General features: G+C 44.0%; 1 protein-coding gene across 5 annotated transcripts in view; it reads left to right on the top strand.

Moving 5' to 3' along the window:
• KDM2B (lysine demethylase 2B) overlaps positions 1–27,851 on the top strand; it is a 289,300-nt gene that overhangs the window by 60,747 nt on the left and 200,702 nt on the right. For 4 of the 5 annotated variants that reach the window (XM_073585982.1, XM_073585979.1, XM_073585978.1 and 1 more), the window contains exon 7: positions 16,222–16,315. The exons of the other annotated variant lie outside the window; for it this stretch is intronic. In XM_073585982.1, the coding sequence (XP_073442083.1) occupies positions 16,222–16,315 (94 nt within the window). The remainder of the gene's footprint in view (positions 1–16,221; positions 16,316–27,851) is intronic. 5 annotated transcript variants of the gene reach the window in all.

The raw sequence follows: 27,851 nt of genomic DNA, 5'->3' as shown, positions 1-27,851 counted from the left end.
CTTCCGGCTGATGTGGACAACGTGCTTTGAGATAGCACATTGGAGATGGAGGAGCAGGAGGGGTTGCAGGAACTGCTGTAGGAGGTGGATGAAACCATGATCTAAGTTGGGCCAGCAATCTTGAGCGTCGGGAGCACATGTGCCATGCCAGGGTGTGACTTTGTCCCAGCCTCCACAATAATCATCCAGTGTGTTGTCAAGGAAATGTAGCATCCTTGGTCACAAGCGCTTGTACACCTGTTGGTCGTTAAGTGGACAATCTCAGTAAGTGTATTGGTAAGGGCACGGGTGATGTTCCTGGATACGTGGTGGTACAAGGTGAGGAAGCCACACCTGGAGAAAAAGTGGCGGCTGGGGATTGAGTACTGAGGGACTGCTGCCGCCATGAGTCGGCGGAGATCCTCTTTGTCATCAAGCCAAAATGGCAACATATCCACAGGAAGCATCCTGGAAATGTGTCCATTTAGCCTTTTACAGCTGAACTCTGTACTGGGACAAGGATTTGGAATTGATGATCGCAAGGTAGAATGTGCAACGATAGGTGCAGGGCAGGGGGCATCTGCATGAGTGTTTTGGACAGGCGATTGCGAAGCACCTAGCACAGGGAAAAAAGGCATTGGTGTTAGCCTATGGCACCAATCATGGTCTCAGGCGTTTTGCCCACCGAGACGGGTGCTTAGATGACATGTGCCTGATCATGCTGATGGTGGGTACGTTCTTAGTGGTCAGGCTCCTGTTGATTTTGGCATGGCACAGGTTGCAAATTACCATTTTGTTTGTGTCAGAACTCTCGCTTTAAAAATAAAAAATGTCCCAGATTGAGGAACACCTAACTCTTTGACAGAGAAATTCAAGAGTGTCTGTGCTGTGTGGAACAGTTTCCCACCTTCTCACTCTGGTAACCCCGCTGCCTCTTTCTGTCTGTTTTCGGTGTTGCCGATCACTCCCCTTATCGTTACTGACTTTGCTCTTGCTGCCAGCTTCCCAGGTTGGGTCGGTGACTTCATCATCCACCAGCTCGTCTTCCATCCCCACAACTTGGTCCTTCTGACTTCATGACATAACAACAACAACAACAACAGGACTTGGTGAAAACGGTGTCTCCTCATCATCTTCCTCCTTAGCCAAAATTTGCCATTCCCCACCGTCCTCTTCTTGTGGTCATGGCTGCTCTAAGGCTTGTGCATCACTAAACAGCATTTCCCTCTTGGAGCATGCAGGTTGAGAGGCTGCAATCAAGAAATGTTGTAAAGGGCTGCTTAGAGTGTACTAGTGTGGGATCACTAATTTCCCGGGACTCAACAGGAGGAAGGAGGATCAGTGTGAGGATTAAGTGATTCAGACTGTAGGCTAGTGAGACTGGACCGTGTGGAAGACTAGGTAGTACTGCCTAGCCTACTGGAAGCATCTGCTATCCAACCGACCAACAGTTCCCACTGCTCTGGCTTCAGAAATGGTATACCGTGTCTCCCTGCAAAGTGGGACAGGAACCTATGTGTTGTGGATGGGCTCCAGCAACAAGCATAGTTGCACCTGCCTCTCGGCATCTGCATACACCATTACCAGCACTTCCCCGTCCCTTACCACACGCCTTAGGCTAGTTTCACACTAGCGTTTCCTGGATCTGCGCACAGCCTCCATGAAGCTCCGCCCACGGCCGCGCCTCCTCCAGTCAGTTCCGCCTATGGGTGCATGATGCTGCAGGTGACCTGCGTACCCTATATTTAACATTGGGTACTCAGGCCGTGCGCAGGTATGCGTTTGCCGGCGCATGCATCCTTTTGAAGGTGCGCCGATCGCACCAAAATGCAACACGGTGCGTTTGGCGCAGGTCGGCGCACCATCAAAAGGACTCATGCGCCGGCAAACGCATACCTGAGCATGGCCTGCGTACCCAATGCTAAAGATAGGGTATGCAGGTCGCAGGTGGCGTCATGCGCCCATAGGCGGAGCTGTCCGGAGGAGGCGCGGCCGTGGGTGGAGCTTAATGCAACCGTAATGTAAAAAAACAGAATGCCAAAGTATATGCTTGACAAATTCAATCCAGAAAAATGTTTAAACAATTTTTAGAGTGTTATATGCCACAGAAATGTACCCCAAACCACGTAATAGTGTACGACTGAGAAATGTAAGCAATCAACGTTTTTTAACGCTTTTTTCAGTTTTATAGAACACAGGAAATGTACCCCAGACTACGGAATAGTGTATACATTAGAACTGTAATCCAGCCAATTTTTTTTAATGCTTTTTAATAGTCTTATATAATATCACAGAAATTTACCGCAGACCACGAAATAGTGTAGGTGAGAAACGTAATCTAGGAAACACTTTTTTAACTTTTTTTTATGGAATGTTAGATATCATAGAAATGTACCACTGAACACGTGAATCTGTATGGATGAGAAATTTAAGTCTGCAAACATTTTTAGCGCTTTTTCTCAGTTTTATAGATGCACACTATGGAATAGTGTATGGGTGAGAAATTTAACTCAGGAAAATGTTTCAGTGAGTTTTGGGAGGGTTATATAACACAAAAAGGACCTCAAAGCACATAATACTTGAATGATCAAAATATATTCCATTTTTTTTTTCAGCCCCCCTCCAAAATAAGCTGCAGCTATATATTTGCCAACAGACTGCACAGCCCCCCTAATGCCTGTGTACAGCCTTTATTCTGTCACTCTCCCTGTTCCTGCGACTCTCTTCCTCCCTAGGCTAAATGCAGATTGTGATACAAACAGCAAAGCAAATGACTAGCCCTTTGAAGGGCTGTTAGTATGATGGCTCAGCTTCAGCAAAGTTATCAACACTACAAGCCTCTAATTCATTATACTGTGCACACACAGGCCTAGACAAGCACTCTCTCAATCCAATACGAAGTGGCACTGCAATGGCATCAGTGTGCCAAGCCGGACGGCGCCTGTTTTTATAACCGCCCAATTTCCGCTGAGTAACTAGTACATCTGAGCACCGTGATACTGGAGTGATATCAGAGTGTCTCTGAGAACATTTGCTCATACCTACTGACCAGTAATAGAGGTTGTCACTGCGAGGGGGGTAGAGCTGAAAGACCCCTGGGCGATGAGTAGAGAAAGTCTGGTTTCAAGGATAGAAGCCATCTTTACTTGGTCACCATGCGATTTCACACAGTTATTGATTCTTTCAGCACTGATTTCAGGGTACACACAACACAATCACCAGGCCAAAGAGGAAAAAATAGGTGGCACTCCGTGATGCAGTAAAACAATTAGTGATGAGTGAGTATACTTGTTGCTCGGGTTTTCCCGAGCATGCGCGTGTCCTCCAAGTATTTTGGCGTGCTTGGAGACTTAGTTTTTGTTATGGAATCATCACATGTATTCAGGTTGTCTAGCAGCCGCAAATCATGCAGCTGTGTCGACAAAAACTAAATCTCCGAGCATGCCAAAATACTCGGAGGACACGCGAGCATGCTCGAGAAAACCCGAGTAACGAGTATACTTGCTCATCGCTAAAAACAATCCTTTCTTTATTCAATGCAAGTAGCACACGAATGCAGAGAAGCAGTTGCAGCGGAGGACAACAGCCGTTTTGCGTATATCAGATGCTTCAACGTGTCCAGAACCTAGTGTCTGACCGACGTGAAACGGCCATCGTCCTCCGTGCACCTGCTCCCCTGCGTCCATGTACTACTTGCATTGAATAAAGAAAGGATTTTTTTTTTTACTGCATCACGGTGTGCCACCTATTTTTTCCTCTTTGGCCTGGATTTTATACGATGGTGATCGTTTCAGGTGTTGCACCTGGGATTTTGCAAGCCATGCACTGCTGGTCCGCCGAGTAAGCTTGAAAAGGTATGTGTTAAGTTGTTTGGTGCTGTTTTTTCTCATTTTCCACAAATTACACAACACAATGACACCACACCCCCATCAAATGTACAGTGGGGAAAATAAGTATTTGAAACAGTGCTGATTTTACAAGTTTTCCCTCCTACAAAATAATGGAGAGGTCTGTAATTTTTATCGCAGGTACACTTCTGTCACAGACCTGTTAGTTTTTTTTTTTTTTTTAAAGAACCCCTTCTACTCTGCACTCATTACCTGTAGTAATTGCACCTGCTTGAACTCGTTGCCAGTATAAAAGACACCGGTCCACACACTCAGTCAGTCAGTCAATCAATCAATCAATCAATCACACTCTAACCTCTCCACTATGGCTAAGACCAAAGAGCTGTCTAAGGCTGGTTTCACACTAGCCTTTTTTAGCGCTGTGCTTCGTTCACGTCCATGCGCATGTGTCCTGCGTCCCTATCGTTAACATGGGGGCGCATGGTCTAGCGTACACACGCGTTCGTATGCGTTTTCGTGTGCATGCGTTTTTTGTAGTGTGCGCCTAGGCGCGCCGGACACAGCCTGTTGCATTTTTGGTCCGTCCGACTTGTCTCAAACTCTTGCGCGGAATGCGCAAAAAAAATCACATTACAGTCTATGGGAGCGCAGGCGTGCTCATGGACATGCGCACGCCTGCGTTTAAAATCGCATACGTTTTAAGAGTTAACATGGCTAGAAACTGGTTAAAACGCATGCGCATAAAAAAGCAAACACATACAAAATGCATGATGCATTTTTTGTATGCGATTCTATTGCGCACGAAGCGCTAAAAAGCGCTAGTGTGAAACTAGCCTAAGGACACCACTGACAAAATTGTAGATGTTCACAAGGCTGAGATGAGCTGCAGGACAATAGGCAAGCAGTTTGGTGGTGAGAAGGCAACAACTGTTGGCATAATTATTAGAAAATGGAAGAAACGCAAGCACAAGATGACTTTCAATCTTCCCTGCTCTGGGGCTTCATGCAAGAGCTCGTCACGTGGGGTAATGATGATTCTGAGAATGTTTGGGAATCAGCCCAGAACTATACGGGAGGGCCTTGTCACTGACCTGAAGAGAGCTGGGACTGCAGTCTCAAACATTACCGTTAGTAACACACTATGCCGTCATCAATTAAAATCCTACAGGGCACATAAAGTCCTCCTGCTCATGCCAGCACATATCCAGACCCATTTCAAGTTTGCCAATGACCATCTGGATGATCCAGAGGAAGCGTGGGAGAAGGTCATGTGGTCAGATGAGACCAAAATATAACGTTTTGTTATCAAATCCACTCGCCGTGTTTGGAGGAAGAAGGATGTGTACAACCCCAAGAACACCGTCCCAACCGTGAAGAATGGTGGGGGAAACCCTCATACATTGTGGGTCCTTTTGTGCAAAGGGGACATGACGACTCCACTGTCTTGAATTGAGGCTGGATGGGGTCATGTATTGTGAGATTTTGGCCAACAACCTCCTTCCCTCAATAAGCGTATTGAAAATGGGTCGTGGCTGGGTCTTCCAGCATGACAATGACACTAAGCACACAGCCAGGACAACTAAGGAGTGGCTCCATAAGAATCATTTCAAGGTCCTTGTAATGATACTGTCTGATATGTCTGTAAGGTATGACTTCTGGAATCTTTCATAATCTCCCATTGTTACACTTCAGATTAGATTTCTGATTGCCACACGCTGCAGAGGTGACCCCCTCCTCTTTCCTCCCCCACAGCCCTTTCACACACACCAGTGTCTCTCTGCCTGCAGCTCTGTGAAATCTGAGACTCCAGTGTGGATTTTCTCTCTCTCTTACCCTCCCCCGCCCTCCCTACACAGGCAGGGGGAAGAATGTATTTGTTTGAAGCCAAAAGGCCAATTCAGTTTTGGGAAAGATTAAAAGAAGCCTTGCGCGACAGAAAAATGAAACAGACATTTCTGTGATATGCGCTGATCCGGCTTCACTACGGTGGCTCTTGTGAAGTTCTAGCACCCCCAGAAACTGAGAAATTGGTTCCTTCTAAATGGTGTGTCATAATTACTGCATGTTTGGTTTTGAATTATTGTATTCAACGAACTATAAAAAATGATACCATGTGCTTGTTTATACGAGGTACCATCTGCGTGATATGGTTATAAGTTTTGTATTCAGAATTGTGCTCCTAGAGCAGGAGGAGTAACATCCCTAGACAGCCCCTTTCATGATGTCACGGACCCAGCTCTATAAGGCATTCCCTCCCTGGGGTTAGTCAGTCAAGCTGCAGAGTCCATGCTGAAAGGACCCTCAGATGAGTGGAGACGTGTGACTGGCTGCCCCTCCCCCCCGCCACATGGTTCGGCCTAAGACCAACTAAGCAGCTGTAAGTCTGATTTCTGCTTTTAATCCCGTTTATTTTATACTTGCATTGTACATATCTAATGTCTCAATTTTGTAACAACTTTTATCTTTGTAATCACTGCCCACCTTTTTTGGGAATAAATTCTAAAACTTATTAGTCTGCCTTCATGCTCTAGAAACTAACACGTGCCTTTAAGATAGTTACGCTACTGATTGGGTTGGCTTCGAACCCCTCTATTAAGTCTATAACTTAAGCAGAGAAATCTGGAGCTGGTGGCGGCGTGGTGTGTTTTGGTTGGTTGGGCTAGCTGGCAGTGACGGAAGGGTCTTATATGCTGATTGGGTGGCTGCGGCCAAAGGGTGGCTGCGGCCAAAGCATTAATAATTCCCTCACTGCAGCGGCCTAATCGCTCATGCACAACAAGCAGCCCGTCCAGCGACTAATTATCCTAGGTGTAGTTCTCTGACTGACCTGAGGATAAGGGGGGCGCCGGAGAGCTGCGAGTTCCAAAGTGGAACTGAAAAGTGGGATATCCATAAATCGCCGCAGTTCGTGGAAGATTGTTAGCAGTGGTGGGACAACCAAAATAACCCCCCTGCGATAAATTGTTAGGGCGAGACTAGCTTGCTGTTTTTTTTAGTCACATTGTGCCAGCGGTGGGATAACTAAAATAAGCCCCCCTGCGCCTGTGATAGCCGTGTGCCAGCAGTGCGTCGCATCCCTCCGTCCGTGACATACCGGTGTCAGCGGCGGGATTGTGACAGTCCTGTAGTGGCTTAGCCAGTCTTCAGACCTGAACCCAATAGAAAATCTTTGGAGGAATCTGAAACTCAGTGTTGTCCAGCGACCGCACCAAGACCTGAAAAATCTGGAGAAGATCTGTATGGAGGAGTGGGCCAAAATCCCGGCGGGAGTGTGTGCAAACTTGGTCAAGAACTACTGGAATAGTCTGACCTCTAATTACAAAGGTTTCTGTACCAAATAATAAAGTTCTGTTTTTCTATTGTATCAAATAATTAATTTGCATTTTAATGCATGAAATATGGAAAAATCATACAATGTAACTTTTCTGGAATTTTATTTTCTTTAGATTATGTCCCTCACAGTTGAAGTGTACATACGATAAAAATTACAGACCTCTCCATTCTCTGTAGGTGAGAAAACTTGCAAAATCGGCAGTGTATCAAATACTTACAGTATATACTCGAGTATAAGCCGACCCGAGTATAAGCCGACCCCCTAATTTTGCCACAAAAAAACTGGGAAAACTTATTGACTCGAGTATAAGCCTAGGGTGGGAAATGCTCCATAGATTATTCCCCCATATGGTGCATTCAGCGGTCATGTGATACCGCTCATTAAAACTCATGAATATGCGCATATTCATGAGTTTTAATGAGCGGTACCACGTGACCGCTGAAGGCAGGAACAGAGAGCGCGGAGAAGCTGGGGGCTCAAGAGACAGCATCAGGACGGGTAAGTATGACCTGACACACCCGCCCCCTCTCCCCCTCCGACCCCCCGGTGTATATGACTCGAATATAAGCCGAGAGGGGGCCTTTCAGCCCAAAAAAACGGGCTGAAAATCTCGGCTTATATTCGAGTATATACGGTAGTTACCCCTCTGTATCATTGGGATCACGCTATCTGCAATATCTCATGGAGGCAGCTCTGCTCCTTTTTGCTATGACTAAGGCTATGTGTCCACGTTGCAGAAATGTTGCGGTATTGTCTGCAGCATTTCTGCAACTTCCCGCCACGAGTAAAACACATGCGGAATTCGCATGCATTTTCCCACAAAATACAAGAGTTATGCAAGCGTTTTTAGCTTGCGGAATTCAAGCGCTTTGCCAAGTGATTTGAAGCATCGCGTGGAAAAGTGATTCACAGGTTGGTCACACTTGTCAAGCATAGCGCTTGACAAGTTTTACCAACGTTTTACTATTGATGCTGCCTATGCAGCATCAATAGTAAAAGATAAAATGTTAAAAATAATAAAAAAAATAAATAAATATGGATATTCAAAAAATGGACCCGCTGAAGCGTGTTTAACGCGAAACGGTCGTAGTTCTGCCTTATTACTGCATGCCTGCATGTATCCTGCCCTCTTAAACCTTGTCCATGTACGCTTTACTTAAATAAAGGACTTAGGTTTTTTATTTCACGGAAAACAGAGTGTGCTGCTTTTTCTTTTCATTTTTGGATTATTTCATGTGTGTTTTTTCAAGCAAGCACCATCCCTACCGTGGTTTCACCATGCAAAGTGTCGTTGATTCAGTATCCACCCACTCCACCAGTAAGTAGACTGTTTCTTAAGGGCCTGTTACACATAGCGACATCGCTAAAGCGTCACCGATTTTGTGACGCAGCAGCATTGCTACATGTGACACTCGCATCCGACCGCCCCCCCCGCTGGATATCTCTGATCGTGCGAGATCGGCCTGGTCCATTTCTCGTCGGCTTCCTGCTGGCACCGACGAGCAAGCCATGGAAACGGGCGGAAGACATTACCCTCGCCGCGTTTGACAGGTAGCTGACGACCGCCGAGCATCATTGCGTCGCTAGTGAGATCTGCCTGTTTGGCAGCTCACTAGCGACCATTTAGCGATGCACCAGCGATCCTGACCGGGTCATATCGTGGTCATGATTGCTGGTGCATCGCTAAATGTAACGGGGCCTTTAGTGCCATTCTACTTTGCTGGTTGTGTATAAATATGGAAATACCTTCTGTTGGCCCCCGATCTCCTCTGCGGCGCTGCCGGCAAGTTCCGTTCCCAAGCGTGCTTTGTGAGAATGACCTCTGATGACGTAGCAGTCAAAGGTCATTTTGTTGCAAAGCACGCGTGGGAAGCACCGTTGAGGACCCAGGGGCTGACAGAGGCTAAGTATATTTGTAATTTTTATTTTAATTCTATTTTTAACAGGAATATGGTATAGTGAGCGTTTCAATGCAATCCTATGGCGGCAGAATCGCCGCGATTCCACAAAATTAATGGACATTCCGCAATGTGATTCCGCAGTTGAAAAATCTGCAGCATTGGCACAGCAACTGCGGAATCCCACAGGGTTTTTATTTCATAAACGGAATAATGTTTATTTCCACGGCTTGCACATTAGCAAAAACAAAACCATGATACTAAAATCCTTAGCCATGTCCAGTCGCTAACTAAACAATCCAGACCCTGGCTACTTCCAACACTGCTGAGCTAGTCCCAGTCCAGTCACACAACGGCAGCTATCATCCATGGCAACCAGTGATACTTGAAATTTTGTGCACTCAGCCTGTGCAGTCTCTTCTTAGAGAGACTCTGGCTTGTTTCTCACCAGCTTCAACACAACCTACTCTGGTCTGCTTCCCTCAGCTGACTGACCAGTGAAAATAAGGCCTGGTTCTAATCATGGCTATCCAAGTGCACCTAATCAGGACCTGTAGTGCCAGGGTTTAACACTAGCCTACCTGGCTGTCCTACAGGGGCCAATTAGAGTTTTCAAATCCTTGCATACTCCTCTAAAAGGAAATCTTGTATAAAGCATATACAAAACATTGTCGCTTATGATTTGCTATTAAGCCAGAACTAGTCCGGAGTAGAGTCTATTTGTTTGTGAGACTTCAGTCCTAAATATCCCACAATTTAACTGTGAGTGGTATTAAAAAGTGGAAGCGTTTAGGAACACACAGCAAATCGGCCAAAAAGTGGAAAATCATGTGAAATTACAGAGCGGAGTTCCTAAGGCCCATAGTTTATAAAAAGTCGCCATCGTTCTGCTGACTCAATAACTGCAGCTCTACAAAGCTTTATCATTAACTTGAGCACTAAAAACTGCACCTGGAGCTTCATTATGTAAAGCCTGTTTCACACTTCAGTTTTTTTGCGTCAGTCAAAATCCGCCAATTCCGGAAAAAAACGGATCCGCCAAAAAAGGTGCAGATCCGTTTCCCCCCCATAGACTTACATTAGTGGCGGATCTTGACTGACGGTCGTCCGTCACATCCGTTTTTTGACGGATCCGCCAAAATTTTATCCTCTCCCGTGCGGATGAGATGGACTCTGAAACGTTTTTTTTTTGTTGACGGTCCGCTATTTTTAACTGCGCATGCCCGGAAGCTCTGCTCCGGGAACATTTTTAACCCTGAATGCCCGTTCCGGGACGTGAAAAAGTTCTCTCTCTCTCCACGAGTTCCTTTAAAATTCAGCCTTTGCCGAATCCGTCAAAACAACGTCCGGTGGCAAACGTTGCTTTCAAAACGGAGACGGATCTATTTTCCGCCATTTTTGCGGATTACAACTGATCTGAAAAACGTAAGTGTGAAACTGGCCTAAACCTTGTATCACCAAGCACAATGTACCACGACTTCCAACAGTTGGCAAAGTAAGCTGCCACTGAACCCGGAAGTAGTGAAAATGTGCTCTTCGGAGTGTGATGAATCCTGTTTATTTGGCAAACTGATGGTCAAGCCTGGGTTTGGCGATTATCAGGAGGACGATACCTATTTGACTGCACTCTGAGAATTGTGATGTTTGGTGACGGAGGGATAATGCTATGGGCCTATTTCAGGTGTTCACCTATTGACCATCACACCAGTGAAGAGAAATCTTAATGCTTCAGCTTACCAAAACATTTGGGGAAGTTGTAGCTTCTGCCGTTGTGGGGACAGTATAAGGAAGACCGTTTTAGAACGAACAGTGCACAAAGCCAGGTCCATAAAGATAAGATTTGGTTGTGTTTGTTGTGAACTTGACTGACCTCAGCCCCATTGAACTTTTGGGATGAATCTCACAAATGCTCTTCTGGATAAATGGGGAAAAAAAAAGGAAAGATGTTTTGGTTGCCAAGAGGGAAGCCAGCATCATATTGATACCTATGTATATAGAATGGGATGTCCTAAAAGGTTCTGTAGGTGTCTTGCTTTTGTTCATACAGTATGTTATGTGCCTTTTCTGTCTCTATCTGCATACAAATGTTTAGTCCTTTGTTACTTTCTTAGATGACCTAACAAATCAAGGGTAGTATGATTTTAATGGTGTCTTGTACGGCACTGTGTCTTTTATACCTGTGTTATGCAAGGTCTGAGGAGTGAAGCTACAGATACTGTATTGGCGTGTAATATGGTCTTTCTGACAGCATTGCGTATCATTTCATCAACCCCAGTTCTGAATGTGGTTGCTAGGTAGCTGGCGCTGATGTACTGGAGGTGTCTCTGATTTGCGCCAGCCTCTTGTTTCCAGAGACCTTGCACGCTGTCTGCATTTTGCTGACATCTTTTAGCTCTGTGAGTATGGGGCGGGGGTGAAGCCGCAGCTAAGTGGATTCTTTCTAAGGCATTTGTGACCAGTCGCTCATTCTGCTGCAGAGAGGTAATGGATGAACAGAAGGGCTAATCCTTACGGTGTTAATTCAGTGGTTTGTGTGTGGGGGAGAGGTATACAAGTATGCCCCTTCTCTTAGTTTCTAAATAATTGAGTAATGGATGAAGCCACACCGAAATCTTTTCAGCTTTGCATGAGAAATTAAAGAATTTGTTTTAGCTGATGCTTTGTTTGGAAACATTCAGGCTTAAGAAATTAGTTTTTCCTTTTCCGGTCACATAGCAAGTGATTTTCCACAGATAGTAATGGAATGTGTGATATTGGCTCTTTGATTTTTGCATTAGGATGATACAAAATTTTTAGTTATTCACCTTCAGTTTGTCCAATTGATGTCTGTGTAATTGCACCATGGCATACAAAAACAAACGTGGCTCTAGTCTGGAACCCTGTGACGGCATTTATTCTTTTTTCCTTCTGCATTGAATAGACTGTGGCGGTAATTTTAATTTTTTTCTTTTAGTTTTCCAGTGTACACAAAGAAGCTGTTGAGCACTGTCTTGTGGAGTTGTAGCACATCAGATGGCATAAAAGAACTAAAGTTGTTAAGAAATGGGCAAATATTTTTACGTCCATATCGCAGATGAACTGTCAAAATTAAATGATTTTTCCCAATACAAACATTGAGGGCTTATAGAGAAAATGTTTTCTATTTATTTAGCGCCAACTTATTTGGCAGCGCTGTACAGGGAAGGTCATCACTCACTGAAGTCGTTGTCCCCATTGGTGCTCACGATCTGAATTCCTAATTAACCTATCGAGAGTATTTTGGATATGCCAGAAATGTCTTTTCCCCAATAATCTGAGAAAAGTTTTGCCACATCCTCATTCCTGGAGTACCACTGATCCTATAGGCACATCAGATTTCATACTAGATACCATATTATGGACACTATGCTTCTGCCAGGTGCATACGGTATTTATATAGGAAAGCCATTCCAAGTGTAGTCAAACCCAAACTTGAAGTTTATCTAGATAATGGCCACAAACCAGGAGATATGATAAAATTAACTTCTACTAACCCTTTAAAACACCCTCCCCATTCCTGTGCTGCAGCTCCAATGTTCTCGTTAATCTTTATTAACCGTTACAGATGTTTCTACTACCCTCAGCTAACGACTGCAGCAAGTCGTGGCCAGTGATTGACTGCTGCCGTCACGTACAGGTAGTAGAAACATTTTGATTGTGGAACAGGACAGCTAACAGAAAAACCCTTGGCCCAGTGGAGCAGCTGAGATTTACCTGCTGAGCATATGCTATTTTATCATGTCACCTGCCATTAAATAAAAAAAAAATAAAAGGAAGCTTGGAAGTCATTTCCGTATATTTCTTAAGTGTCTGGTTTTCAAAACAAAATGATCCTTTCAATTCAATTATTTTAGTATTTGGTCTGTCTCATGGCTTCAGTTTCAATGGTACAGTATTTAACTTCCTGTAAGGCTGCTTTTACACTAACCGTGTTTTTGCTGGCTGCTTTTGCGGCCCCAATAGACTTCTTTGGGGCTGCAAAATCGCCCCGCAAAAATTAGTCGGTGTGCCGTATGGCCGTGAGGGCCGTATTTGCGGCCGTGAAAAAAGATGGAGCCTGCTCGATCTTTTTCACGGCTTACGGACACGGCCCCCATTGGAAATCAGTGGGGCCGCAAAAACCACGGAAGTTTGTTTTTGCGGTGCACCGTCGCTTACGGTTTTGCGGAACGCCATTTTTTTTTTTCCAATAATTCTTCCATAGTGTTGGAAACTTGAAAAACAGTGATATGCAAGTTTTTTGCGGTCTGTTATTGCGGCAGACCGTGAAAATTGCGGCGGTACGGCCCACAAAAAAAGCCCGCAGTAACCGGCCGCAAAAAACTCGGTAAGTGTAAAAGAAGCCTTAGCTTGTGTATTAAATTAGTTGTCTAATGAAACCTATGGACAGTATAAAGGGCTAGAACAGATTGTGTAAAAGAATTATGAATGATACATTTATACAAATGGGTTACTTTTAGCTGAAGCTTCTCACAGACTTTCTGCTCTGCCCTCATCCTTTTCATGCCCTCTTCACATAATACAGTACGTGCTGGGATCTATCTGCTTTTACTTGCGTAGTCCATGAAAGGGGTGGGCAGAATCCAATTCTAATGGGCAGCACAAACCATTAGCTGCAGGGCAGGAAGTGATGTCAGAGAACGTGGTGTCATTTTAACCACATCTACTGTACAATCCAGTCACCTGCAGAGATTTTTTATTGCCTGTTGGGGTAAAGAGGCAGAAAAGGATTTCCTACTCCTAAACATTTTTAGAATACAATTACACTTTAACTCTTCTTTTCATGCAAATTCTATGCAGAATCTGACTCTGCTGTTCTCCTAAAGTCATTTTTTTTATTTTAGTAAATCTACAATGCATTCAGTGCCAGTTATGAAGTTTCTCTTTGGGTTGGGCCAAAAAGTGGTGGCAACTGGACAGGCAAGATGAAAAGAAGCTGTGCTACAATTGGCCATCAAAGTAGGCTGCGTTTTGTCTGAATGTGGCCATCTGCACCATCTGACCCTGGCCTTCCCGAGATAATTTAGAATTTGCAGTTATTTAAGCAACTCGCTGTAATGTGACATTTTTATTTTTTGGTGTTAAAGACCTTTCACCAAATGTTTCATGTTGAGCTGGACACAATGTAATAGTGGCTGCCAAGAGGAGTAAAACTTGAATTTTTTTTTTATTTCGCCTTGTCGTTGCGCATATTTTGGCAAGTATTTGGTTCTTAAATTTCATTAAATCCTAGTGGGTGGATAGAGGGTTTTCACTAGGTAGCAACAGTCAAAGGAAAGAGCACACCCCCACCATAGCCGAGAACAAGTTTCTCAGTTTCTGAAATGTAATGTCAGACAATCTGGATCTAATCTCCTGAGTCAGTTTGTGGTGAGGGGCAATGCAGCTGAGTTTAGCTGTGTCACATTTACATACCCTTCTATCAGCTGTCCTCCTTTCATTGCATGGGTACTTCCGATGTATTTCCCCTCTCCCCCACTGTCTTGAACTGAGAGCTCAAAATATCAGTATACAGTTATATCTGTTGTACTTGGTCAGAGCAGGCTGTTGTCATGTCTCACAGCGGAGTAGTCCAGGACAGGCAGGTTATTCCTGTGTGAGACATACTGACAGCCTGCACTTATCTCGCTGCAGAATGATCACAAATTACCTGAACATACAGACATAAGTGATTATGACACCTCTTCAGACAGACAGTGTGGCGGGAGGGGAATATTGCAGAAGTCACAATGCTATCAAAGTAGATACGTTGATAGTTTGTAATGTGACACAGCAAAACTCAGCTGCACTGCCCCATCTCCTACACTGACTCATAGAGGTTAGACCAGGGGTTGTCTGTCATACATCTCAGAAAAAAGTGGATTATCCAGCTTCAAAGCTGCTTTATAAAAGAACTCCTGAAAGTGTTTGAAACTCTTGATCACACTATGGATCCATGCACTTTAAATTTTAATGATGTAACTGCATACATTTTGGAATTTTAAGCAGCTAGAAAATTACTTTTTTTTCCTTTAGTTGATTACATGATGTAACCATTTTTCCATGCTTCTGCACACCCCGAGAGCCACCCAGATGAGCTACTAACATTATACATCTCACACTCTGAGAATCCTGTTCTAAGTTATGGTATTGAGTATTGTTGCCTCCTTATGATAACGCCCACTTCGACTTAACTGAAATTAATTATTTAGGTGTGTAGTGACTACAAACTTTGATCACTAATATCTGTGCAACGGAGAGGGAAATTAGGAAAAAAATAGAAATGTGTCTGGTCCAACATAAAAAAAAAAATATTGAAAGGTGCTCTTTATAAAGGAAATTTTTTATTAAGCTCTTCCTTCCCAAACTGAATGTATGGCCATGCAGGTCTTTTGAAATGTAAATCCATACACATCTTTTATATTTTGTTTGTGTTTCTGCATTCCAGATAACTTGGCATGTTAATTAATATGCAAATGAGGCAAGTGCACTGAGCATGACAGAACTTAATAGGGTTGTACCCATTCAGAAAAGTTTTTTTTTTTTCTATGCGCTCCTTTAGCAGCAACAAAAACCAAGCTGAACTTAACTCTCCCATCCTGTTGTTGCGGCAAACAGTAATTTCAGCTGCTCTTAGTGCCTCGTGTGGTCTATATCTGTGGAGCTCAGTTGTCTGCAGGTCTGTCAACTTGAGGTTAGGTCTGCAGATAAGAACAGGTACCAGGAGCAGTGATGGAAACGTAGTGCTGAACCTCATCAGGGAAAGTAAATTATGGTTGTTTTCTACTACTACTAACGGAGCTTTCAGGAAAAAAAGAAAAAAAAAAAGATTCCCAAAGATAGCTACTAGTGATGAGCCAGCATGCTCGGATAAGGTGGTTATCCGGCGGGGGTATCTGGTGTAGCGCATCCATCGATCAGACATTGATGACCTTTCCGAAGGATAGGTTATCGTTAAAGTAGTGGGCAACCCTAAAATTCTACTTTCCCGGGCATGCAGCACCTGATGGAAAATGTAAAGATGTTGCTGTCTTTACATTTTAAAGACCTGCATGTCCTTATATGCAGTTTGGTGGACTTGATCTTACTGTCAGATTCCCTTTTTAAGACCAAACAAAAAAATGTGCATATTTCTTGTGTAGCTTTAACGAAGCATATTTTACAGGTATTGTTTGATGAGCGTCAAGGGCTGTTTCACAGACTTTCATATTGATTTTGGAGGGACGTCTGTTTGGTACCATGTTTTACGCGGTGGAAAGGCAAGTCTATCAATATGTTTGTTGTCCTGTTTGTTGGTGCAATTTATTAGTGATTAGAAATGTATGTATAAATAAAATTGAAACTTAGTTGCATCTTGCAATTACCACAACACATACAAACCAACGTCAAGGAATATTTTCAATGTACACTTGGGTATAAAAAAAGATAGGCAGTGGGAGAACCACTGCTTTGCTGTAGCCCCCTTCAATTAGTGGTAAATACTGGTATCTACTGAGCTGTCTGCTGATCCAGTAACAGGTAAACATTCTTTGGGTGGTGGTGATCAAAGTGGATCGCCATCACCATAACAATAAAGCAATAAACTGGGGGCAAATTTAGGGAAACAAAGAATGAGGAACTGTTACACAGATCAAATGGCGGCAGTAAACAACTGTCAATCGGTAATTATTCACTGATAGGTGGTCGTTTAATAGTCTGTTTATAGAGGCAGACTGCAGTAAGCGATGCCAACTGAACGATCAGTAATAGATCACTCATTGTGAGTCTGCAATAGTTTTCGGCAGCACTTGTCTGGTTTAAACATGATGATGTGTTGCTGAGAACAATTATTTTTTTTTGTACTGCTCAAAAGATAATTTCACCAGATGAACAAGAGTTTTACTCATTAATCAGCTGACCTGTTACACTGAAACATAACCATGAAACAAGTGTCCTTGAAAATGATCGTTGACGATAATCTTTCAGTGTAAATGCATCTTAAAGAGGACTATTCACCAATTTTTTCATGTTAATCTGAACACATTATGTAATAGGTGTTGCTGAGGAAAATAAAATGTGTTGGTTTTTTTTTTTTTTATTTTTTATTTTACCTTTTCATTGCAGAGATATTAGCAATGAAAGTATTTGGCACCTAAACAGTTAATTATGTTTAGGTCCAGCTGGGCATTATTAGAGAGATTTTACTGAGGGTGTGTACTTCTTCCTCTTTCTGACGATGACCAATCAAAATAAACAAAGTAGCACTCTGTAGCGGTATAGCATACAAACATGAAATATGAAATTTGAATTTCATTACTGCACTAGGAAATATGAAAAACTGAGAATACTTAGCGCATAAATTGTCCAATTAATGCGTACCCGGAAGCCACGATAAGGCAATTCTCGTAGCTGGGAACCTATTATTATGATTATTATTTATGTAGCACCATTGATTCCATGGTGCTGTACGTGGGAAGGGTTTTACATACAAATTACAGATATCACTTCTGCCCTTTTGGGTTTACATTCTACAGGATGGTGGAGAAGGAGACAGTAGATTGGGGAGGTTGCAGCAGCACCCTATCTAATGTGAAGCCTCTCTTAAGGGGCCTTTACACATAGCGATATCGCTAGCGCGTCACCGATTTTGTGACGCAGCAGCGATATCGCTAGCGATATCGCTATGTGTGATACTTGCCTCCGACCGGCTCCCCCGCTGTCTGTCGCTGATCGCGCAGCTCCTTTTCTCGTCGGGCGCTTCCTGCTGGTGCCAACGAGCAACGCGTGGACGCGGGCGGGAGGACGTCAGGATCGCCGCGTCTGAAAGGTAAGTAACGACCGCTGCTGCGTCGCTACATCGCTGTGAGATCTGCCTGTGTGGCAGCTCACTAGCGACCATTTAGCGATGCACCAGCGAACCTGACCGGGTCGTATCGTTGTCGGGAGCGCTGTTGCATGGCTAAATGTAAAGGGGCCTTTAGACTAATATTTTTATTTTTATGGGAAGGTAGGATCCTGCTATAATTAAAGGCGGCTGAGGGGTGGAGTGCTCAGTCAGAGAGCCAATGTATACAAATACATGTATACACGGCAGCCTATGTTTGTTGGGTATATATGAAGGTGGCTACTCTTAATAAGCACCTGTTCACACCTGATTTCTGTTTGGAAGTAACGGTCAGTCTTTTGATATTTGTATACATTGGCTCTCTGAAAGAGCACTCCACCCCTCAGTGTCAGGCTTTTTAAATTACAATAGGATCCTACCTTCCCATAAAAATGTATATTTTAGTCTGAGAGGATTCACATTAGATAGGTTCCCAGCAATGAGAATCGCCTTATGGCTGCCGGGTACACATGAATTGGTCGGTTTATGCGATAAGTATTCTCAATGTTTCATTTTTTCTAGTGCAGTAATGCCATTCAAATTTCATATTTCAGGTTTCCAATTAAAATCAGGCAGCAGTACACTACGTAAAGAAGAACACATCCCCACAATAGCTTGGAGCAGGCTTGGTGTGAGGTATGTACTGACAAACAGTATACTACTCACTACAGTGTGATGGCATGTTCTGGAGTACAGCAGACCTGAGAGTGATTAACAGCTTTCAGCTGTGAAGATACACATTAGCGAGGGGGCGAGGCTATGTTGCGGTGGTGAGAGGACGCGTCCAGGGAGAGCTCGCATCCGGATATAAATCCTGGCAGCGGACCCGTGGTGTCGCGACATACCTGCCGGTACTGGACCCCCTGGGCCGTGGAGCACCTCTGGAGCCCCGTGGGAGGCCGAATCTTGGAGCACAGACGGCGGTACTGGCTGGGGCGGCCGGCGGGGCCTGCAGGAGGCGGCAGCCATCTTCTGAAGCGCGCGCTCTGGCTGTGAGAGACGCGGCGCTGGTCCCCTCCTCACAGTGCTGACAGGACGGTGAGCACCTACTCTGTGGATCTGACAGGGAGAAGCGGTGAGTGCCCTGGAAGATTGGGCCCCGCACTCCCCTCTGTTAAGTCACCCAGCTGGTCGGTGCTATTATTACTTTAGGTCCTCTGGACTCATCCCTAGCTGCTATCTCTGTGGGCACTGTGGTCCCTCCCCAGGCATAAGGCCTCTCGGCTGCTACACGGGGCCGAATCTTATCCTCCCGGGTGACCCTTCTGCTCTGTGCTGCCCCTGGGACACTTGTCACTAGCATATTATAGCGCTGCTGTGCTTATAATTTGGACCTGGGAATCTCTTGGACATATCACTTCAGCTGCCCGGCTGTGCCATATTGCTATTAAAAGTGAACCGCTCCAAGGGGGCAGGAGCTGCCGAAAAATTGAAAGAGTTTGCTAGACCAGACCATTCTGACATCGCACGGTCCCTCAGAAATAACCCCTCACAGGTTCAGCGTAAAAACCGCCTCCCTGAGGGTGGAGAGGAGAGTGAGCAGGAGGAATTAACCCTCAAGCAAGCATCTGAACAACTGATGCAGGCCATCTCTTTAACCAGAATATCGCTGATGGGGAAAATAGAGGACGTGTACACCGAGGTGGGGCGTCTTCGACAAGATATGCAGGCCATGAAAGGGCACATTACGGAGGTGGAAACAAGGGTGTCCAAGGTAGAGGACACCATCGCACCCATGGAAGCCAAGCTTACGAAAGCGGCAGGCTCTGTAAATGCTCGGAGGCAAAAAGCAGATGACCTGGAGAATAGAATGCGCCGGAATAACGTCCGAGTTATTGGTCTACCGGAACACTCGGAAGGTCCACATCCGGAACAGTTTCTAGAAGATTGGCTCAAAACCTCTCTGGGAGACGAATTCTCCCCAACATTTGCTGTGAAAAGGGCCCATAGGGTCCCTACAAGACCTCTTCCTCCTGGAGCCCCACCTAGACCTTTTTTGGTGCATCTCCTCAGCTGTAGGGACAGAGATGCGATTCTACGTCTAGCTCGACAAAAGAGTCCCATTAAGTTCAACAATGCCACGATCTCAATTTTTCCAGACTTTTCCATGGAACTTCAGAAACAACGAGCACAATTCATGGAAGTCAAGAAGCGGCTCCGGGAGAGGAATATCGTGTACCCAATGATCTATCCGGCCAGGCTCCGGGTGGTCCATGAGGGTTCTCTATTTTTTACGGATCCGGCAGAGGCGGCTGAGTGGCTGCGGTCCCGCAAAGGGTCTGCTGAGAAGGAATCCTAATGTTTCTATTGTTACTCAGAATTCTTTCCATTGATGGCTTGATTGGAGCCTTTTCCACGGACGCCCGGATTACCAGACACTGAGCTCAGTGATGGTATCCCTGTGTTTATTCCGTGATGGGAGAGCAGGACTTTAGGACTTTGCTCCCGTATTGTTTTTTTTTCCACTTTGATGATTTTTTAATAATGGTTTTGGTTTTATTCATTTTTTAGGTATAATTCGCAGCCAACAGCAATTTCAGTTTGTGTGGTGTCTCTAAATTTTCCCCGGGTACTGATGTAGGCCATATCCAGCGGAGCAAATATGGGGTCTGAGATGATATGTATGACATGAAATGTGAGAGGTATAAAACCCCCCCGGAAAAAGATCAAAGTCTTCTCGCAGATTAGACATTACCGCCCTCACATTGTGGCCTTGGTGGAGACGCACCTGACCAGGGATACAGCTCGGTGCGTGCAGAAGCCTTGGGTACAATGGTCTGTTCACGCATTCCATACTAGTTACTCGAGGGGGTCTCATTGTTGGTGCATAGAGATGTTAGATGGGAAGCCAGGGAGACCCGGAGGGATCCCGAGGGCCGTTTTGTCTTTGTCTATGCATCAATAAATACCATGAAATATGTGATTTTATGTGTGTATAACCAAAACATTTTTTTAATTATGTGTAAATTAGTTATCAATAATTGGCTCATAGAAAAAACTAATTTTAAAAATCCTTTATTCTAAATTCATTAAAAAAATCCTTAAAAACTCTTTTAACCAGGGCACAATATAATCTTAAACTCCGTTATAGTACAGCCTATGCAAAAAAAGGGGCTTAATGCACCACTCAATAATGGATTACTCCAATTGTCCCTATGGGGCCCTACAACTGACCCCTTCCTGACAGCGGAGGGTAGCACCCTCTTGAATCCCAATTGGCGTCCCCGCTCCACGACGGCTCACCCTGCTCGCCCTATTTATATCCTAACCACCAGAGAAAGAGAAAGGAAAAATATCCTCGTTGCCTAATAGATCAGCCAGGCAATCCTACAGAATTAAACGGCAACCTCCAGGAAATGTAATCCGAAAAAAGGGATACAATCAGTAACTGAAACACAATTTACTTAGTGGGGTACAACAGGAAGAAGGGATACTAACAGTCCCTAATTAATTTATCCCTACCTGACAGCGGAGTTTTTTCACCCTAAGTTATACTGGTGCGCCTGCTCCGCGTCAGCTATCCCTTACAAAATTGAGGTAGATAAACAAAAGGGCCTTTACTGGAAAGGGGAATCACCCGTACAAACAACATATAGAAAAACCCACAATTTCCAAAGGGCTCCCCACATCGTTTATTGTGGCCAGAATATAACGGATTAAAGAAAGCTTTATTAAACGCTGACCATATCTCATCATATTCAACTATATACATAGAATGGGGAGTAATAATGGCGCTGGATATTTACGGCATTTACTAGCAATCAAACAGTGACCTCCACCTAGTTCCAACATATAACCATTATACCTTGTGAGGTCTCAGTTTGAATATAGCCACATCCGCTCCCTAATATATAAATCAATACCGCCACAAAAAATCATTACAAAAAACTGTGGACTATAAAATCATTACAGAAAACTGTGGACTATAAAATCTTTACTAAAATTCTCGCCACCAGATTAAATTCGATTATACTGAACCTTATACATCCTGACCAGACGGGCTTTATGCCTGGTAATTAATATCAGACGGGTCCAGTCAATAGTCCAATATAGTGCTCTACTGCCAGACAATAAATGGGCACTGGCGTCGTTAGATGCCGCCAAGGCTTTTGACTCTCGAGTGGCTTTTCCGCTCCGCATGCCTACAGAGGTATAGCTTTGGTGATAAGTTTATAAAATGGGTTAAACTACTGTATATGAAACCTTAAGCCCGTATTATTGTGAATAACTCCATATCTGAGTCCTTTTTATTACTTAGGGGGACCCATCAGGGGTGGACCTTTTCCCCGGTCCTCTTCGCCCTTGCGAATGAGGCACTGGCAATATGCATAAGGTCTTCCCCTGGCATTAAGGGTATAGATATAGCGGATCGGGTAGATACTATAGGTTCATATACAGATGATATGGTGATATTTATGGACGAGGCGGAGGAAACTTTGCCTCAAGTGATTGCCGCCATAGATAGATTCAGTAAATATTCGGGCTTATATATAAATTGGGAAAAGTCTGCCTTGTTACCCCTGTCCCATGCCCCGATGTCCCGACTAGAGGCTCTCTCCTCGTTGTCTATTGTATCTAGCTTTAAATACCTGGGGGTTCATGTATCCCATAACAGCACGCTTGACTTACAACTTAATATCTGCCCACTATTGGAACTGGTCAAAGTTAAATTTGCAACCTGGAGCAAATTACCGCTGTCTGTGGCCGGACGCATCAACCTGATTAAAATGATATTACTTCCCAAGCTTAGCTATTCCCTTCAGCAAGGTGCCGTAATGGTACCCAAGTCCTTTTTTGTGAATCTTAATTCCCAGGTCACGTCTTTTATATGGGGGAAAACCAGACCCAAACTTAAGTTGTCCACTCTGCACAGGCCTAAAAAGGGAGGTGGGGCGGCGCTACCAGATTTCTTCTTATATTATTTGGCTGTACAGGCTAAAGCCTTAAGTAAATGGATGCCGGGTAATTATCTCCCTAATTCTGAAAGTCACCTGCTTCACGCTGCAAGAACTGATTGCCCACTGGGTTTCCTGGAGTTGGAGAGGCCTAGTGTCCCTCGGTTACTGCCCCTGTTCCATCTGGCACGATTAGTATGGAGGCAAATTAAGAAAGTGATTGGATTTAAGGACATTATAGCTGAAATGCTCCTATGGAAAAATGCCTATTTTCCGGTATTGCTAAGTCACCCGTCCAGTGATTTTTGGACTCAACATAATATCGCCTTGATAGGAGACTTGTACGATCACGGGACCTTAATGTCTTTTGAGCAGATACAGGCTAATCATGATGTCCCGAGATCTCAATTTTTCCGCTATTTACAACTAAGGTCTGCTCTTCAGTCGCATATAAGGAGTATAGGTGTGGGCCGTGCCATTTCGTCCCTACCTCTGATAGGAATCCTTAACTCACAGGGTCCCCAGGGCCTTATCTCCTCTCTTATATACGTACATACTGTCTGTGGGAGCAGAATCTGCCATAAGCTCTGTTAAAGGGAAGTGGGAATGACTCATCCCTAATATGCAGGGAATGGAGTGGGAAGAGATCCTGGAGTCTCTGATCGGAGCATCACCATCTATTAATAATAGAATGATACAGTTGTATATAATAAACCAATCATATTTGACTCCGATACGACTTTTTAAGATGGATCGATTCCAATCATCAGAATGCTTGCGATGTGACTCACCAGATGCAGACTTTATCCACATGATATGGCAATGTCCCACCATCCTACAGTACTGGAAAGAGGTGACGCTATTCTTGTCATCACTGGTGCAAGCTCCCGTCCCTCTTGAACCACTGGTCTGCTTGTTTGGGGTATGGGAGGAGGAAATTTGGGGCCACTATGTTGAGATCTTTCTACGTGAGACACTTTATGGCACGGAAAGTATTGGCACTACGGTGGATGGGTAATTCATCTCCTTCTCTTAGAACTTGGATTGACTTGGTAAATATGATTGTTCCATATGAGCGCACATTGTATCAGAACAGGGGATGCCTGGGCAAAATTGAAAAAATCTGGGAGAGGTGGCGTTCTTCTCACCTCACTTTGTAGAATGGAGACATTGCATGTGAGACAATATAGTGCAAGGCAGTAGGCTGCGAGTTAGTAAATAGTTGACGTAGTTGTAGTTTAGTTTAGGGACTCCTAATTAATCAATCTACGTTATCTGAACGATATAATAAAGGCCTGTGAGATATGATTGATGTACATGCTTATAATGTATAGCCTATTGTTCCTCGTATATGCTTGTTGGATTATGGGTACATTACTCGTATATTAATAAGAGTGTTTAATTTTTGTTTAGTATTTAACAAAAAGACGGTAGTGTGTATGCTCTGTACAATGTCCACAACCACAAGCAACTATGTATGTTGTACATTACATCATTTTCTTGTTTTGAAGTTTTAATCAGATAAATTTTTATTAAATGATCACAAGTATATCATATGACATCAAGCAGTTGTTCACATATAATCATAAATTTTTATAAACAAAACTCCCCCCCCCCCCCCCATCCCCCCCCTCCGAAACCCCTTCAGTGTCTTCCTCATTTCTATTCCGATACTCTTTCCCACCTCCATATATACTTGTTTATTATGAACATCATCTATATCATAATACATCCTCCCCACAAATCTAACTCCATTCTACCCATGGCTGCCATATCTTATGAAATACATCGAGTTTATTTCTCTTAGTATAAATACTTTTTTCCAATGAAATTATATGCTCCACTTGCGTAAGAAAGTCTTGTCTAGTCGGAGGCTCTTCTCTGATCCAGAACCGAGCGATCAACTTCCTTGCTATGAACAACAGTCTAGCAATCGCCAGTTTGACCATGGATACTGCTACTAATTCCTCTACATACCCTAATATACAGACCAAAGGGTCTCTGGGGACTGCACAACTATATATCAATTCAATCCGACTCAATACGACTGTCCAGTACGTAGACAATCTAGGGCAATGCCACAGCATGTGCAGCATGTCTGCCCGTTCCTGCGAACATCGTGGACACTCGGAATCGGACCTCAAACCCATCTTGAACAGTCTATCAGGAGTTCTGTAAGCTCTATGAATTACGTATAACTGAGACATCCTCCCAGGTTCGCTCATAGAAATCTTAGGCACATATTCTAAAATAGATTCCCATCTATCGTCATTTATCTCTCCCAATTCAACCTCCCATTTCACTCTAGACTTGAAGGGATGTTTGACTAGAAAAGTGAACAATAAATCTCTATACACTTCTGAGATTGCCCCCCTTGTCACGCTGTTCTCCAAAATGGAGGCCAGCGTGATATCAAACTGGATCTCAATAAGTTTTCTCCGACATTGCGACCGATACGCATGCTGAATTCTTTTATAATGAAACAAATTTGAATGCGGTAACTGGAATTCTGTCTGCAGCTCCATAAATGACTTAAGTCTTCCCTGACCCATTAGCTGTCCCATCCTTCTGATTCCTGCCTCTCTCCAGGGCCCAAATCCTTCCATTTGCCCGAATTCTGGCAAATTTATATTATCCCATACAGGAGAGTATTTGGTAAGGCCCGTGACACCCCTTATCTGTTTAACTTTTTCCCATACCTTTTTTTTTTTTTTTTAATCGGATAAATTTTTATTTATGATAACAATTACATCATATACATGACATCAAGCAATTGTTCACATATAACCATGTTTTTATAAACAAAAACAAAACTCCTCCCTCCCTTTTCCCCCCCTATCCCCCCTCCGAGATCCCTTCAGTGCCTTCCCCGTTCCTCGTCCAGTACTCTTTCCAACATCCATATATAGTTATGTAATGTGAATATCTTCCATATCCCAATACGTCCCTCCCACCCCTCTAACTCCATTCTACCCATGGCTGCCATATCTTGTGAAACACCTCAAGTTTATTTCTCTTAGTGTAAATACTTTTTTCCAATGAAATTATATGCTCCGCCTGCGCAAGAAAGTCCCGTCTAGTCGGAGGCTCCTCTCTGATCCAAAAAACTTTTTCCCATACCTTATGAATTAGGAGAACAGTAGGAAACCGAGAGCCTAATTTTAAAAACTGCCCCCCTTCTAAACTCTCTCCCAGAGGCCATTTTCCAAACAAATATCTCAAACTACTGGGCGATTGTCCCTGTCCCGTCTCCACCCCCCATCCTCCGATATGCTGGCATTGTGCTGATAAAAAATATACCCAGGGGTTGGGAAGCGCCAAACCTCCTTCCTCCTTCGGCCTCTGCAAAGTTTCTTGTTTAAACCGTGGGCTTTTCCCCCCCCATATTAGTTCACCAAACAGCGATTTAATTTTGTGGAACCTACTCTGCGAGATCCAAATTGGAGAATTATGCAGTACATATAACAGCTGTGGCATCACAATCATTTTTAAAAGGTTCACCCTTCCAATTACCGAAAGATGTAATTTATTCCATGCTGATATTTTGGAACGAATTTTTTGTAGCAAAGGGCTTAGATTAAGTTCTTCAAACCTAGTCAAAGGAAGGGCGATTTGTATCCCCAAATATTTAAATTTCGAAACTACCTTCAATTTTGCTGACCTTCCCACCTCCCCCATATCCCCATCTACCTCATCATTGGGCATTATGCACGATTTGTCCCAATTGATTTTGAGTCCGGAAAATTCCCCGAATTCCTCAATTAATGCCACCGCGTTATCCAAATTCTCCCCTGAGTCCTCCAAAAATAGCAAAATATCGTCGGCATACAAAGACACCCTCTCCTCCTTCACTCCATAGACAAATCCTTTTATCTCTTGTGCATCCCTTATTTTAGTGGCCAGAGGTTCCACAGCGAGGGCAAACAGCAACAGAGACAACGGGCATCCCTGCCTCGTACCCCTATGTAATGAGAAACTATCAGATAATTCATTATTCACTCTAATTTTTGACGTTGGAGAGGAGTATAGCAACCCCACCCACGATATAAACTTGGGCCCAAACCCAAGGCCCATCAAAACCGACCATAAGTACTTCCATTCTACACAATCAAAGGCCTTATGGGCATCCAAAGACACTACTACTCTCTTTCCAGCATTTTCGGCTGGAATTTGCATATTTAAATATAGCCTCCTTAAATTGATTGCTGTAGATTTATTGGGCATAAATCCCGATTGATCTGGGTGGATTACTTTATCAATCACGTGGGTCAGTCTGTTGGCCAAGGCCTTCGCCAGAATCTTTACATCTGCCGTAAGGAGTGAAATTGGTCTGTAGGACTCCGGATTCAATGGGTCCTTATCAGCTTTAGGAATGACCACCACAATGGCCTCTCTCATAGATGTAGGTAACATTCCCCTCTCCAACGACTCATTAAATACCTTCTCCAATTTGGTTATTACTTCTTCATTAAAAATTTTATACACCTCTGCCGGAATGCCATCCGCCCCCGGGGCCTTCTTTCCCGCCATGTCCGCCAGTGCCACCCTCAACTCCTCCGCTGCAAGCGGCCTATCCATCCATTCTCTGTCTTCATCCCCTAGTCTAGGAAGCTTAATCGCCCTCAGATACCTGTCCATCTCCTCTTGACCTTTATGTATCTTTGAGGAGTATAGCTCACTATAAAATTGTTTTAAATACATCCAAAATTTGATCCCCCTGTGTAACCACATTACCTTCCTTAGATTTAATTGCATACACATGTGAGGATTCCCGTTGTGCCGAAGCTATCACTGAGAGCAGGTGCCCCACTTTTTCACCCTCCGCATAGAATGCCTCGTTCTGAAATGCCCGCCGTCTCTCCGCCTTACGGATGTGATGTTTATTAACTTCCGACTGGGCCGCTCTCATGCGGGTCTGCGTAGCTTTAGTACACTGCGCACCCAATGCTTCCTCCGCCGCCCTTAATTCCTCCATCACTGCTTCGTCTAGATTTTGAGACCTAGTCTTATATCGAGACACTTCTCTGAATAAAATCC

This window comes from Dendrobates tinctorius, unplaced genomic scaffold, assembly GCF_039654945.1.
Source record: "Dendrobates tinctorius isolate UK_male_01 unplaced genomic scaffold, ASM3965494v1 ptg000090l, whole genome shotgun sequence".
NCBI classification, from domain to species: domain Eukaryota; kingdom Metazoa; phylum Chordata; class Amphibia; order Anura; family Dendrobatidae; genus Dendrobates; species Dendrobates tinctorius.
The sequence above is the reverse complement of the archived record's forward strand: the minus strand, read 5'-3'. Positions and strand labels throughout refer to the sequence as shown.